The sequence below is a fragment of the Ruditapes philippinarum genome, unplaced genomic scaffold, assembly GCF_026571515.1.
Source record: "Ruditapes philippinarum isolate M1 unplaced genomic scaffold, ASM2657151v2 ctg3714_1_1_1_1, whole genome shotgun sequence".
NCBI lineage: Eukaryota > Metazoa > Mollusca > Bivalvia > Venerida > Veneridae > Ruditapes > Ruditapes philippinarum.
This window is the reverse complement of record NW_026862021.1, coordinates 87,467-104,203: the sequence shown is the minus strand read 5'-3', so window position 1 is coordinate 104,203 and position 16,737 is coordinate 87,467. Positions and strand designations below refer to the sequence as shown.

At 34.6% G+C, this 16,737-nt stretch overlaps 1 protein-coding gene across 3 annotated transcripts in view; it reads right to left on the bottom strand.

The window, feature by feature from the left end:
- LOC132717697 (ribonuclease Oy-like) overlaps positions 1-16,737 on the bottom strand; it is a 32,481-nt gene that overhangs the window by 14,060 nt on the left and 1,684 nt on the right. For all 3 annotated transcript variants that reach the window (XM_060701237.1, XM_060701236.1, XM_060701235.1), the window contains exons 2-5: positions 15,817-15,920; positions 12,939-13,014; positions 9,941-9,996; positions 6,972-7,044 (exon numbers count right to left, since the gene is read on the bottom strand). In XM_060701237.1, the coding sequence (XP_060557220.1) occupies positions 6,972-7,044; positions 9,941-9,996; positions 12,939-13,014; positions 15,817-15,899 (288 nt within the window). In that variant the 5' untranslated portion in view covers positions 15,900-15,920. The remainder of the gene's footprint in view (positions 1-6,971; positions 7,045-9,940; positions 9,997-12,938; positions 13,015-15,816; positions 15,921-16,737) is intronic.

Below are 16,737 nucleotides of genomic sequence, written 5' to 3'. Positions count from 1 at the left end.
TTGCATTATTTAATTAAAATTCTCAGAAATACATGTAGTCTGTACTAGATACACATGGCAACTGGTAATAAACAAACTCATAATAACACACTGGTAAATTTTTGTAGAGTTTTATTCCCATGAGCAGTTGTTTTTTTCTGCAGTCTCAAAAACTTAAATGACAACCTTTGTATATAAAATTATGTAAACCAAACTATTTTCTTTTTCTACTTTTTTTTTTAATTTACTTTCTTAAAACTCAATAAATCTTATCACAACTAACAATCTGCCACTAATTAATCTGTAACTAATAAAGTTACTAATAAAGATACAGATGCACTCATTTCTTCAATATCATAAAATGAATATACCTCACTATGCCTCGGAAATGATTTTTTCTCTTTCTAAGAAAGGGCAAACATGTGTTTAACAATGTTTGAGTAAATGAATATAAAGCATTTTAGATGCTTAATTACCATTACAAAATGAGAAGTATTGAATGTGGAATAATTTGTCATAAAGGTAGCAACATTTAAGGGAAGTTGCACTTTGACATACAAAAGACTAAATCGCTAAAAACTCTACTTATTGTGTAAATGTGCTATATGGCCAATGAGTACATTGAGAATATTATAATACTGGCAATAAAAATAACTAGTTTTTGAGAAATGAAAATAAAAGCGTTTTGGGTTTTTATCAACCTTTAAAGGAGCTCCATTGAGGTCAAATAGCCGAAAAAATATAAAATTTGAAAATCTGGAAAGGATAAATAAGAAATATACTAGAAATTAAATTGAATATTGATTTTATTGTGTGATTTTTAGCCCTATTTTTTGGGTCATTTTGCACAATAAAAACTAGAACTGCCACTATCATGGCGTGAAATTACCCCCGCATACCACTTTGTCAGAATCAACAGTGGCCATTTAGAGCTCAAGGACAACCTCCCTGCCAAATCTGAGGTTACTAAGCCAGTGCATTGCTAAGTTTTGTATTCTACATGCTTCAAATGTGAAAATGTCAAAATCAATACATTGATCCAGTGACCTCAAAATCAAAAGGGGTCATCTACTAATCATGATCAACATCCATGCCAAATATGAAGACTGTGGGTCAAAGGAATCTAAAGTTATTGGGCAGACAAACTTTTTGAAGTCAAAGTCCCTGTGACCTTGACCTTAGACCTGGTGACCTCAAAATCAATAGGGGTCATCTACTAATCATGACTAACCTCCATTCCAAATATGAAGACTGTGGGTCAAAGGAATCTTAAGTTATTGGGCGGACAAGCTTTTTGAAGTCAAGGCCCCTGTGACCTTGACCTTTGACCTGGTGACCTCAAAATCAATAGGGGTCATCTACTAATCATGACTTACCTCCATGCCAAATATGAAGACTGTGGGTCAAAGGAATCTTAAGTTATTGGGCGGACAAGCTTTTTGAAGTCAAGGCCCCTGTGACCTTGACCTTTGACCTAGTGACCTCAAAATCAATAGGGGTCATCTACTAATCATGACTAACCTTCATGCCAAATATGACGACTGTAGTCAAAGGAATCTTAAGTTATTTGGCGGACAAGCTTTTTGAAGTCAAGGCCCCTGTGACCTTGACCTTTGACCTAGTGACCTCAAAATCAATAGGGGTCATCTACTAATCATGACATACCTCCATGCCAAATATGAAGACTAAGGGTCAAAGGAATCTTAAGTTATTGGGCGGACAAGAAAAAACCGACGGACAGCTGGACGGATGGACGGACAAGCTGATTCCAGTACACCCCCCTTACAACTTTGTTGTGCAGGGGTAAAATGATTATTCTGGAGTACAATGTATAGGGTTTAATAAATGATCTAAACATTTGCCTACAAGTTATTTGTCCAGACTTAAAACAAGTGGTAGACAAAACGTGGGAAAATATTTCCAGTCCCATCCTGTTAAAAACAAGAGGGCCATGATGGCCCTGAAATCGCTCACCTGTATATAGGCCCCCGTGGCGGGGCTAATTTTAACCCAGGGGCTTTTATTTGAACAAACTTGGTAGATCCCCATTTGAAGATGTTTCATGATAAGTATCTAAGCTCTAGCTCTAAGAAAATCTTTAAGTTTTTACTAAACACATATAGTGAAAAACAATGACCCACACCCTCTGTGCGGGCCAATTTTGTCCCCAGGGCTTTTATTTGAACAAACTTGGTAAACACTCACTAGAAGATAATTCATGCTTAATATTTAAACTCTATCTCTTGGTCTTTTTAACAGAACATTTTTTCAGTTTTTACTATATACATAAAAGGAAAATCAATGATCCCGGGGCAGGGCCAATTTTTTAACCCCAGGGCCCTTAATTTAACAAAAATGGTAGACACCCATTAGAATTGTTTCATGCTAAATATCTTAGCTCTAGCTTTAAAGATTTTTTAAAAGAAGATTTTTTATGTTTTAACTATATACATAAAAGGAAAAACAATGACCCCCTGGGGCGGGGCCAATTTTGACCCCAGGGCTTTTATTTGAACAAACTTGTTAGACACCCACTAGAAGAGGTTTCATGCTTAATAGCTAAGCTCTACCTCTTTGGGTTTTTTAAAAGAAGATTTTTTTAAGTTTTTACTATATGCATATAGGGTAAATCAATGACCCCCTGGGGCATGGCCAAATTTGACCCCAGGGCTTTTATTTGAACAAACTTGGTAGACACCCATTAGAGGATGTTTCATGCTAAATATCTGAGCTCTAGCTCGTTGGGTTTTTTAAAAGAAGATTTTTTAAGTTTTTTTCTTTACACATATATTTAAAAACAATGACACCCCTGGGTCAGGGCCAGTTTTTACCCCAGGGCTTTTATTTGAACAATCTTTGTAGACACTTACTTTCATGCTTAATATCTAAACTCTAGCTATTCAGGTTTTTTTGAAGAAGATTTTTAAGTTTTTACTATACACATTTAAGGAAAATCATTGACCCCAGGGCTTTTATTTGAACAAACCTGGTAGACACCCATTAGAACATGTTTCATGCTAAATATCTTAGCTCTAGCTCTTTGGGTTCTTTAAAAGAAGATTTTTTAAGGTTTTACTATATGCATATAGGGTAAATCAATGACCCCCTGGGGTGGGGCCAATTTTGACCCCAGGGCTTTTATTTGAACAAACTTGGTAGACACCCATTAGAGGATGTTTCATGCTAAATATCTCAGCTCTAGCTCTTTTGGTTTTTTAAAAGAAGATTTTTTAAGGTTTTACTATATGCATATTGGGAAAATCAATGACCCCCTGGGGCGGGGCCAATTTTGACCCCAGGGCTTTTATTTGAACAAACTTGGTAGACACCCACTAGAAGAGGTTTCATGCCAAATATCTAAGCTCTACCTCTTTGGGTTTTTTAAAAGAAGATTTTTTAAGGTTTTACTATATGCCTATAGGGTAAATCAATGACCCCCTGGGGCGGGGCCAATTTTGACCCCAGGGCTTTTATTTGAACAAACTTGGTAGACATCCATTAGAGGATGTTTCATGCTAAATATCTTAGCTCTAGCTCATTGGGTTCTTTAAAAGAAGATTTTTTAAGGTTTTACTATATGCATATAGGGAAAATCAATGACCCCCTGGGGCGGGGCCAATTTTGACCCCAGGGCTTTTATTTGAACAAACTTGGTAGACACCCATTAGAGGATGTTTCATGCTAAATATCTTAGCTCTAGCTCTTTATTTGAACAAACTTGGTAGACACTGACTAGATGATGTTTTATGCCAAATATCTAAGCTCTAGCTCTTTGTGTTTTTTAAAAGAAGATATTTTAAGTTTTTTCTTTCGGTTGCCATGGCAACCAGAGTTCTGCATGGAATTAAATTCTTTGAACAATTTTTAAAGGTGACCACCAAAGGAACATTCCTGTGAAGTTTGGATGAAATTGGCCAAGTGGTTTATGAGGAGATGTCATTTAAAGTAAAAGTTTACGGACGACGGAAGGACGGACGGACGCCGGAGGAAAAGCGATCACAAAAGCTCACCCTGTCACTTTGTGACAGGTGAGCTAAAAACTCAGTGGAGTCCCTTTAACCATATTGAACAAAAGCATCAACATTGGAAAACTTTAAACTATTAAGTTTCTGATTCTCGGCTGGTGCAGAAAGGTCAACTGAGTACAATACGAATACCAACTAACATGTTGTCAGGCTACAGGATAACAATTTCATGTTCATCGTATTTGTCTTTATGATTTTCCCTCTTTTTTCCCTCTTTTTATTCTTTACTTAACCAGTTAACCTTAAGTATGCCAGTGGCCACTGAATCTACCTATATCATCGTTGCAGACCAAGATCAGCCGGAATATCAGTGACATCTGATCACGATGACTATTCAGTAATTACATATTTCAAAATTTTCACTCAAAGTGATTGAACAGTCTTATCAAGATTTAAATGTCCATTGAAGATATTTTTAGAAGGGTAAGTGTTAATCAACAACATCAACAGATACTTTTCCTTTTACAATATTATGACTGAAAACGGCACCACATTAAATGCCATATTCCGGTATATACCGTTCTAAGCGCTTGAATGATTAAATGCTAAAATCTTGACTTTTCACCCAACGAAATCAAATTTAAAACGTCTTATTCATCTCTTCACACCGATTTATATATCATAATGAATGAAAAATGTAACAATCAGCGGAAAAAAAGATATTTGTCTATTTCATGATCGTGATTTCTGCAAGCGTCTAGAGGGACTGCTCGGGGCAACACTGTAGTGAGTTAAATCCAAATATTATATAGATACAAGACAGATAAATAAATCAATATCTGCCGATCTCTCAAAAATGGAGACACACAAACAATCTAAATGGATATCATTTCAATATCACATGGTCTTATTATTGAAACCTTATATTATTCCAATTATAAAAGAGACAGTGCATGAGTGCAAAAAGGTCAACAATCCTTACAATAATGTGCGATCATAAAAATTAATATTACACATGTTTCACCTATCATGAACTTTCATATTAAGTCAAGGACACACATTACCTTGAAATATTAAAAATACTGCCACCTTAAAGCAGTAACGGGTTAACTCCTAATATAAATTAATAGGAGATAAGCCATTACTGCACTTAAGTGACAATATCTTTAGCAGATTCTAAAATACCTTCGGGTCAAAATCTTGTATAGGTAGGGGACATTGCCTTTACAAAAAACCAAAACAGGTCAATATCTCCTCTTCGAAAACAATTAGCTATGCCATACCTTTCTACTAAACAATGTAGAAGTTATTAAAGATTCATTCAATATCTACTGGTTATTGACACAATCGTCTTTGTTCTCGATTTGCAAAGTTAATAATTCAATACATCAACAATTACTGATACTGATACCTAAAGGCTTAAAAATGATTTTCCTAGAAGTCAAACAACATTCAGTTATTGTTAATTAAACATTATGGCCATTATTCCACTGTAATATTTCAAGATGATTTTCACGAAATGAAATATTTTCATTCCATAAATAATTTCATTTATTTCATGCTTTCCAGTGTTTTATTGTAATTTATCACACACCCGTGCCGATTTTGCGACTCCGTAAAAATGGTATTGCACGACCGTGCATATATTTTGACGTGACGTCATTAGCGTTATACAAACGTAGTGTAAAGACGCGCTGAATGTTAGCGATAAACTATAGACGCGTCAATGAAAATGACTCTTATTTCACTTTAAATGGTCTTTATTTTGGGTATGTGATAAATAGAATATTTAATTCGTGTAAGTTCATTACTGAATTTATTGCACTCGTTGAATAAAATAATATTATGCTCGCCAGAGGCTCGCATAATATAATTTTATTCAACTCGTGCAATAAATTCAGTATTGAACTTACACTCATTCAATATCCTCTATATATCATATTCTTATGATTATATTCTGATAAACCACTAGTGAAATTTATAAAATATAATTTTCACTGTAGCCGGACTATATCTGAATGCAAATGAAAAGAAAATCATTAAATGGAATAACAGGCAGAAATAAATGCCGTCATACGTAAATTTTGCTTCTTTAGGGAAAGAAAGTCGATGTCACCATACATCATGTAAAAAATGTAACAAAATTAGAGATATTAAACAGAACTATATTTCAAAATTAATGATGTGACGTCATGATGTGATGATGTCACAAAGGTGAATGCGCGACGTTACGCGGCAAAATCAGTAAAAATGCTTAAAATCACTTAAAAAGCATGAAATAAAAAGAAAATTTATTTGTTTTACATATAAGATTGAAATATATTTCATTCGTGAACACCAGCTATTATATTTTCACTTGTGGCTACGCCACTCGTGAAAATATTGCATCTGGTGTTCACTCAGTGAAATTATATTTCAATCTTACATGCAAAACAAACAAATATCCTCTATCAAATTATGATGATCAAATTTTTATTTTTGTTTGTCATGTTTAAAGGGACCGGAGAACTTCAAGTACATTTAAGTATTAAATGTTGAAAAAAAAGGTTGCAGATTTTACTATTTGTTTCCTGATAAATGTATTGTAAAGTGGACTGATCTATAATGGAAGGTCCATAATTAAAAGAGTTATTATGTTGAAAGTATTAAATATAAGACATAACAACAAACCACGAAAGAACTATATAAAGAAGTTGTTGGCAGGTGTCAGAAATCTACTGGTATTAATATTACATATATCATTATAGCATAAAATGTTCTAGAACAAAATATTAGTATCCGTCATATAAATGTTCAATCTAAGTCAATTAGAACTATATCAACAATTTTTTAAACAATTTTTATAAGAATATCCAAATGATACATTTCTATTGTTCTTTTATCTATATTTGAAAGTTTTATGGAAAATGTCCCCATTGTAGACCAATCCACTTTAATGTATGCTTACTGCTATCTCTTTACAAATTACCATGAATTTAAATTATAATGATATTGTAAAAAATTTTCAGTAAGAAACTGTTCACTCACAGCTATTTTACTGAAGTCAAAAGTCCATGAAGTGTTACAACTGGTTGGTCCCTTAGTCTCTCCAAGTGTCGGCCTGAAAATAAATTTAAACATTTAAGCATCACAACAAAACCAACGTAATGCGTTTGTGACCAGCAGCATGGATCCAGATCAGACTGCGCGGATGCACAGGCTGGTCTGGATCCATGCTGCTCGCAAACGCATTACGTTGTTACGTTGGTTTTGTAGTGACGCGGCTCATTTATTTTATAAGAAAAAAAAATCAAATTGTGTAACTTTACATGTTAATCAAATTAACAAAAAGCTTACCTTTTAAGCAATATTTTGTTTATATTCTGTTTCTGTATTTTTTTTAAGTATTTTTTTCCCAATCTTTTTATTTTTACCTTATTTGGAAATCATTAAAGTCATAAAGTTTACACTCTAATATAACCTAATAATAATAACCTTCCCCTGGAAGCATTAAATTCACAACAAAATAACATGAAAATTGCAAACTTGGTTTGATTGAGTCTGTACATGGGAGATAATGAAAAAGTGAAACATACTTAATTTTAAACACTTATAAGTGCTGAAATCAATGATCCCGAAGAACCAGAAAATATATAACAACACTTAAGTCATTTTAAAGACAGTAGTCTGGCAAACAACATATGAAACAGACAAAAAAGTTATAATTATCAAAGTCTATAATATGGCTCTCTGGATTTTATTAACATTAAAGCCGCATGCCTCCAGATATGCCAAAATACTTAAAGAAAATCAAACTTGGAAAAAAATTACACCACTTAGATTTTAAGAAAAGCAAGAATCAACAGATAATTTGCATGTTATGTGCATTAAATGACTGATTTTGCAGTATTTATCACAATGTTTCTACTGTGCTGATAACATTGTTACCAGGATTTTGGGAACATGTCCCATACCCATGGAATAGGGAATTTCAGTGGTGTTTTGTTAGAAATTGGGAACAAATGCATGACTGAAATTTTGCAGTATTAAATGAATTCAAACACGACAAGGAAAAAGTTAGGAAGTTCAATTTTTTGATAAAATTAACATTACTTACTGTTCCCAAATTATATTCACAATAAAAAGGGCCGAAAAGCTGCTATGAGATTTTTAATTAAAATGAGCAAAGGTGTTACATCCATATTCCAATTAATAATTAAAGTTGGATCACAACAGTAGCCACTAGAGTGTTAACAAGATTTTTCTATTTTTAGCTCTGGTGACCTACTTTTTCATCCGAGATGACCCATGTTCAATTTATTCCCAGCAATGACCTAGACAAGTTTCCTGACCAAGTTTGATGACAATTGAGTCAAAATTGTGACCACTAGAGTGTTAACAAGGTTTATCTATTTTTAGCTCCTGTGACCTAGTTTTTCATCCGAGATGACCAATGTTCGAACTCATCCGAGCTATCACCAAGACAAGCATCTTGATCAAGTTTGATGATGATTGATGCAAAAATGTGACCGCTAGAGTGTTAACAAGGTTTTTCTATTTTTAGCTCCGGTGACCTAGTTTTTCATCCGAGATGACCCATGTTCGAACTCATCCGAGCTATCACCTAGACAAGCCTCCTGACCAAGTTTGATGATGATTGAGGCAAAATTGTGACCTCTAGAGTGTTAACATGGTTTTTCTATTTTTAGCTCCTGTGACCTAGTTTTTCATCCGAGATGACCCATGTTCGAACTCATCCGAGCTTTCACCTAGACAAGCATCTTGACCAAGTTTGATGATGACTGATGCAAAAATGTGACCGCTAGAGTGTTAACAAGGTTTTTCTATTTTTAGCTCCGGTGACCTACTTTTTCATCCGAGATGACCCATGTTCGAACTCATCCGAGCTATCACCTAGACAAGCATCTTGACCAAGTTTGATGATGATAGATGCAAAAATGTGACCGCTAGAGTGTTAACAAGGTTTTTCTATTTTTAGCTCCGGTGACCTACTTTTTCATCCGAGATGACCCATGTTCGAACTCATTCGAGCTATCAACTAGAGAAGCATCCTGACCAAGTTTGATGATGATTGGGTCAAAAATGTGACCACTAGAGTGTTCACAAGGTTTTTCTATTTTTAGCTCCTGTGACCTAGTTTTTCATCAGAGATGACCCATGTTCGAACTGATCCAAGCAATTGACTAGACAAGCATTCTGACCAAGTTTGATGATGATTGGTTCAAAAATGTGACCGCTAGAGTGTTCACAAGGTTTTTCTATTTATAGCTCCTGTGACCTAGATTTTCATCGGAGATGACCCATGTTCGAACTCATCCAAGCAATTGACTAAACAAGCATCCTGACAAAGTTTGATGATGATTGGTTCAAAAATGTGACTGCTAGAGTGTTCACAAGCAATTGTGGACGTACGACGGACGACGGACATTCACCGATCCTAAAAGCTCACCCTGAGCAAGCTCAAGTGAGCTAAAAACTAAGCAGGTTAAAATTTATTAGTACGTATTTTCAAAAATTAATTGGTCAAGCGCCAGCACAGCCGTGCTACCAATTTATTTTTGTAAATACATACTAATAAACTTTAACCTATACTTGAATGATTTCAGTTGAAAACATGTTCTGTTCAGTGTCTTCTTTATAAAAGCCCATTGCATGATTTTTATCCAGACCATTTTTTTTGTCATGATTGCTGTGAAATATTTCCATTATGTAAAAAGACAGATAATGTTAGACATGGACACCTGCTTCTGTATATGTTTTGTGTAAATTTTCCTAATTTCTAGACATTTAATTAAAAAGATAAAATTATCGATTTTTTTTTTTTAATGTGTATCAATTATTGTTTGACAAAAAAATATCAACGATATATCCATATTGTTTCTATTGATGACTGCTCTAAATATTTGAAATACTGTAGACCAATCCACTTTAAGGTTAAATAGACTGTTAGTGGATCTTTAAGCTTATCTAGTATTTAGAATGGTAATAATACTCACCAAAGACCATGAATTGTCCAACTTTTCACCTGTGATCCTATATGGCATGTGTGATGCTGAAAAAAAAAAATCTTTACTATACTTCTAATTCATATATAATTGCCATTTAAGTTTTAGAATTTCATAGTCTGCATTTAAAAACATTTGCTTAATATGTAAATGTTTCCCTTCCAATATGATATTGCATTTCATGATTTCTATATCAAGTGGATTTTATAGGGGGCAAAACTTTCACGGTATAAGTGACATTATGCTCATTTTTTCACTATCAAGTTAAATGGAATAGACTATAAATTTAAAACAAGAGCCAGTTGAACCGGGTGATGCTCCAAGAATAGGTTTTTGATACAAAAAAGTATACCTCTAGTAGTATCAAAGTTATGCCCCAGACAAAGTTCAATGTGCAATAGTTCCATAATTAAAGCAAGACAAAGTTACTGTTCTTTGCACTGCTCATCTACCTAATGAGATCTATCTACCTACAAAGTTTCTTGTTCATATCTCTCATAGTGTCAGGGTTATGACCCGGACAAAGTTCAAAGTGTAAATATTAACAAAGGGCAATAACTCCAAAATTAGGCAAGTGTTACGGTTCTTGTGCACTGCACATCTACCTAATAAGATCTATCTACCTACAAAGTATCTTGTTCGTATCTCTTATAGCGTCAGAGTTATGTCCCGGACAAAGTTCAAAGTGTAAAAATGACTAAAGGGCAATAACTCTATAATTAGGCAAGGCAGAGTTACGGTTCTTTTGCACTGCACATCTACCTAATGAGATCTATCTACCTACAAAGTTTCATGTTGATATCTCTTATAATTTCAAAGCTGTGTCTCGAACAAAGTTCAAAGAGTAAAAATAAACAAAGGGCAATAACTCAAAAATTAGGTAAGGCAAAGTTACAGTTCTTGTGCACTGCGAATCTACCACATACAATTTATCTACCTACAAAGTTTCATGTTGATACCTGTTGTTTCAGAGTTATGTTACAGACAGGAAAAAAGCAGACGGACAGATGTACAAAGCAGCGACTATATGCTCACCCTTCGGGCAGCAGGGGAGCATAAAAATAAAATTACAAGTTCCAAATCACAAGCTTCAGTGATTTTTTTTCAGACAGAATAAGGGCAACATGTCTACCATTATTTTTTTCTTCAAAAAAATTTTAAAAATGGTAACAATGACATTGACAGTTAACAAACAATTTGTTTATTTGTTCTTTGATACTAGCTTCCATATTTTTGTTTAACTTTTCAAAACAAAGATTGAATGAAAATATAGTATAAAGACAATGGACAGATGTTTATCTACAAAACTATTGACCGACTAAACTTAGGGTCATATCAGTTCTGAATTCATCCCAACATTCCAAAGTCACATTTCCTTGACACGATTATACATAAACAGTCAAAAATCCAGTACAAGATATGAAATATGACCGGCTCTAATTCTGCTCTCTGATAGCACTCAACTTAATAGAAAGATGATCTTTATATTTCTTAAAATTTTATAAAAATTGGCACATATTTTGAAAGCTTGGAATTAAATAAAATGCATCAAGTAAATTTGGGCAGGTGGGGGGGGGGGGGGGGGTGTAGTGTTAGTTTTTCCTCCTTCACTAGTCACTGACCCAGTTTACAAGACACAATACCAATAACAGAAAATGATTATTTTTACCAAAATAGAGTCCATTCACTTTCTATAAACAAGAAGGCCATTATGGCCCTTATATCACTTACCTGATTATGTAGGCTCAATCCCAATTTCCATGATATTTGGACTGGAACAGAATCCCCTTGAGTGATAACAAGGTTTTTCCATATCTGGGTTTGTTACCTAGTTTTTGACCCCAATTGACCCACATATGCGAACTTTAGCTAGAAATCTTCCAAATAACCTTTCTGACCATTTTTAAGGATATTTGGACAGAAACAGAAGCCCATAGAGTGTTAACAAGGTTAACAGTGGTTTTCCATATTTGGGCTGTGTGACATAGTTTAAAAAACAAACCATACTCTAACTTGACATAGAAATCAATAAAACAACTTTTCTGACCAATTTCCAGGATATTTGGACTGAAACAGTAGCCAGCCCCAAGAGTGTTTACAAGGTTTTTCGATATTCCAACTGTGTTACATAGTTTTTGACCCAAGGTGACCCATATTAAAACTTGACCCAGAGGTCATGAAAACCATTTTCCAGACCAATTCCAAGGATATCTGGATAAAAATAGTAGCCTCCAGAGAGTTCACAAGGTTTTTTCAAAGATGGGCGGTGTGACCTAGTTTTTAACCCAAGGTGACCCATATTCAAACAGTTGAACTTGACCCAGAAGTTATCAAAACAATTTTCCTGACCAATTTACAGAATATCTGGATCAAAACAATAGCCTCTAGAGCAAGATATTAGGATCAAAACAGTAGCCTCGAGAGTATTCACAAGTTTTTTCCATATTTGGGCAGTGTGACCTAGTTTTAGACCCAAGGAGACCCATATTCTACCTTGAAAGTTTCAGACCAATTTCAAGGATATTTGGATCAAGACAGTAGCTACTAGAGTGTTCACAAGATTTTTCTATTTTTAGCTCCTGTGCCCAAGATAATATTTATTCCAACTCATGCAAGCAATTACCTAGACAAGCATCCTGACAAAGTTTGATGATGATTGAGGCAAAAATGTGACTGCTAGAATGTACACAATCAAATGTGGACTGAAGACGGATGACAGACGTTCAATGATCCTAAAAGCTCACCCTAAGCTAGCTCAGGAGAGCTAAAAACCTGATGTTTCAGATGCAGACACCACCAAAACTAATACTTGCCGGGAAAAACTTTCTTAACTTATGAGAAATATCCTGGACTTTATTTGGAATTTTTAACACTATCGCCATTGGTGAAAGTAACTTCATTTGGTCTCTAAAATTATCAAGAAAACCAATGGAATATAATAGTTACGGAGTTGATTTTATAAATCTCATAGAGTATAATGAGTACATACCTCTTTGCCAGCATCAGCACAGGTACCTGGGGGCCACGCCTGGGCAAACATGAAGTGATCCCATTTCTGGCTATTGCTGAAATAAACATAAAAATCAAAGAACCATCTACATACTTAAAGATATGCTATGCTAAAATTTGATATTAGAAAATATTAATAATTGGTACATAAAATAAACATGATTTGACTTCACACTAAGTACATTATGTTTAAAATTCTTTACATTATTTAAAAAAAAAAAAACTGTCATTTCTTTTTAAAGCCCAATTTGACTTGACTTTTATAGGGAACGCAGCTTCCCATACACTGTTTATTCTTTTTTTAGTTCAAATTTGACATATTCAGTAAGAACTTCATAGATTTCAATAGATTTAGAAATGTGATTAAAATATTTTACTCAAGGATGAGCAAAGTATTTCTTTAAAGCTACAATGACTTGTCTAAACCAACATGATAGAGCCAGCCCAGTCTGAATAAAATGTCTTTAAAATTCAAACCCCTGGACTATTGACTGCTGTTACTTGTAATTTGATGCTGTAATATCTTCAATCAACAGTGACACAGTTTAAAATTCAAAGCCGGGCAGAATTCGAATTACACATTATCAACAAAACATGTATCAACAACTTACATATATAATAAATACATGTTACAATATCAAGTAAAGTAGAAAAGAATCATTAAACTAATCTCTTTATAGTAATTGAGATTTACAACTGAAAGAAGACAATAAAAATATTGTAGACAGTTTCTCTTCTTACATACATTGTAAGAGCTAGCTAATTACATGTGGATAATAACTAGTGGGTGAGGGATGTTATATGGAACTCAGCAAAAGGTCAGAAAAATGTGCAGCCTAACCGGGACTCGAACTGGGACACTCAGAATACAGTACTGCTGCTCTACCGGCTGAGCTATCCGGCCGCTTACACATCTTCTCCCCTAGAAAGTGAACAGTTCTGAACCATGACATACTCTCCTGCTATATTGAAATTCATCCTAGAATTTCAGAGTTACACAGCAATGTGAATTAAACTCTGAGCTATATTCAGTCATGGTCCCCCGTTGGGCGCCAAATGTCACTGATGAGAAAAATGTGCATCCTGACCTGGACTTGAACCCGGGACCTTTGGAATACCGTTCTGCAGCTCTACCGACTGAGCTATCCGGCCGCTTACACATCTTCTCAACTAATTAGTGAACAAACATTCCCATCTTATCCCGGGGTAAAAACAAACTTTTATCCATTATGGCTCCACAAGAATGACTAATGCATTTACACTTATAGATTTTATTTAAAAAGTTTTAACTGTGAAAGTTTGTCTGCACATGTACCTGGGGTTAAGGTGGGAGAAACCCACATTTGCCAAAGTTCCGGAGTAGTAACTGTCAAAGTTTATCTGTACATGAATCATCAGTTTAGATGGGGAAAAAAAACACATTAACCAAAGTTCCAGAGTACCTTGATAAACTCAGACTTAGATTTTCAATCATTTTTTCTTCATAGCTATGGATCAAAGGGGGGAGATTGACCCAATGCTACATTTTCAAAATGGGAGTATCTTGTAACAAATCAGAAGAGTTTATACCTTCTGCAACTACTAAAATTTAGTTCAAAGTGTGTATAACAAACTGTAAAATTGACAAACTGTAAGGATGACAAATAATCTAAAAATAAAATTTAGTTTGATGAGATGACAGACCTGTTGACAATACTTTCAGCTTCCCATGGGAATGTGTAACCTATTGCGACATCACAGTCATGAATAAAATGGCGCTTCAGTCTTCTTCCACCAGTTTGAAAGTTGGAAGTGGCTAGCCGTACGGGCCCGTACGGCTAGCCAAAAGTTCTAGCCGTACGTGAGTCACGTACGACTAGCCAGGACGCACTGTATTGTCTAGCCGTACGGCACTTTTCAAAATTATATGGAAGTCGAAAATGCATATGTTATTTTGTGTCTTTAAACGAGGATTTTAATCAAGTCTCCGCATTTGTCCTAGTGTGTTGACTTTAATAAAGATGCTCCGCCATTTTGTGAAAAAAAAAAGAATACTAACAAGCGTTGTATAATCTATCTTGATATGTGTCAAAATTGCATGTTATAAGTTATAACGTCCTTGATTTTCATGCTTATGATTTGTTGTTTTATTTGTATAAAAATTTGTATTTTAGATGAATTATTAAATCTTTTTTGTTAATTAAGAACAAATGGATCGAATAAATAATGATCGGAGTGGAATAAATAAATAAATAAAAAGAATATTGAAAAAAAACGGGGAAAAGCAAAAAAAAAAATAAATAATTTTCAAATACAGTTGATAAATATCGAACATAAAAGCACAATCAATTAATTAGCCTTAATCAAAGCCTACCCAAGGACTGACAATAGAATTTTAGAATGCGTTTCACAGAACATGCAAACTTTCCTTAATGATGGACAAACTTCTTTACCGTCGGTAATTGACACAATTATCACAGCCCAACAACAATTATTTTCGGTGGGTTTTTTTTTTTTTTTTTTTTTTTTTTTTTTTCAATCTAAAAATTAAAGTTAATGAAACAAAAGAGGATTATTATTAAAATTGTGTAAACTATTTCAATTGATGTTCTTTAACTGCGATTAATCTCTAAAAAGTAAACATACGAAGGCAATTGCTGTTTCTTGGTTGAAATCCTCGCTTAAAGTCATAGAATAACATATGCATTTTCAACTTCCATAAAATATAGAAAAGTGCCGTACAGCTAGCCAATACAGTGGGTCCTCTCTAGCCGTACGGGCCCGTACGGCTAGCCACTTCCTTGAAAGTTGCCGTAAGATGTTACTAACAATGATGGTTGGATTAAGAACAATTAAAACTAATAATCTAACATGCTTACCAGACACTGATGTGAACAAGCAGAAACAATTCAAACAATATCAACACACTTCTAATTGAGTTGGGAGTCTGTCCGAACATCATAATTATTGAATCAAAAGGTAACTGAAAAATTAAAAATTAAATTACTTTTATGTAGATAAATATGAAACTATAAACCATGATTAAAACATGCTTTTTAACCTTTTCCCTTAAATAACGTGTTTCGACGGCTTTTTGTCCCCCCCCCCTTTTTGAGGCCTCAGACAGTGAAAAAATGCCCTACTTAGGCCCCAAACACTGTTTATTGTTTGAGAAATGTTGTTCAAAAAAGTGACCACTTTTTCGGCGCCGTCCCCCATCCAAATATTACAACAGGGGGTTGCCAGAAGGGGGATGTGCCCCCTTCTGTTTGAGGGGGGGTTGAAGGGGGGCGGAGTCCCCCTCATCTCCAAGAAAATTTTGGACATGTGACAGGCTAAAAATGGCCTCAGGTCGAACCTAGGGTAGCTAGTAACCGACGCTGAAAAGCCTTTTACTCTATCTCAATTCATTGAGAAGTTGCAGCACTTTGAAATCAGTTTTGATGGGAAAAAACAATGCAAAATAGTGATTTTTGGCAATTTTGAGACGTCCCCCTGTTGCCATGGTAACAGGAAATTTACCATTGAGCATGCTGTTACAGAGGCTATGGTGTGGTCAACATTTGTGCCAAGTTTCATTAGTATTGAAGCATTTTTCATACTTTCATAGCAGTTTGAACTTGTTACAGGAGGCTTTTCAGTGAAAATGGCCATTTTTCGCAATATGCTCATGGGGGAAAAGGTTAACACAGTTACAAGTCAGATAAAGTTTCAAAATGAACATTTATTTAAGTACACAGACACAGTTTATTGTAATCTCATAAATTAATATCTCTGCATCTTGTAACTGATTGCAGTTG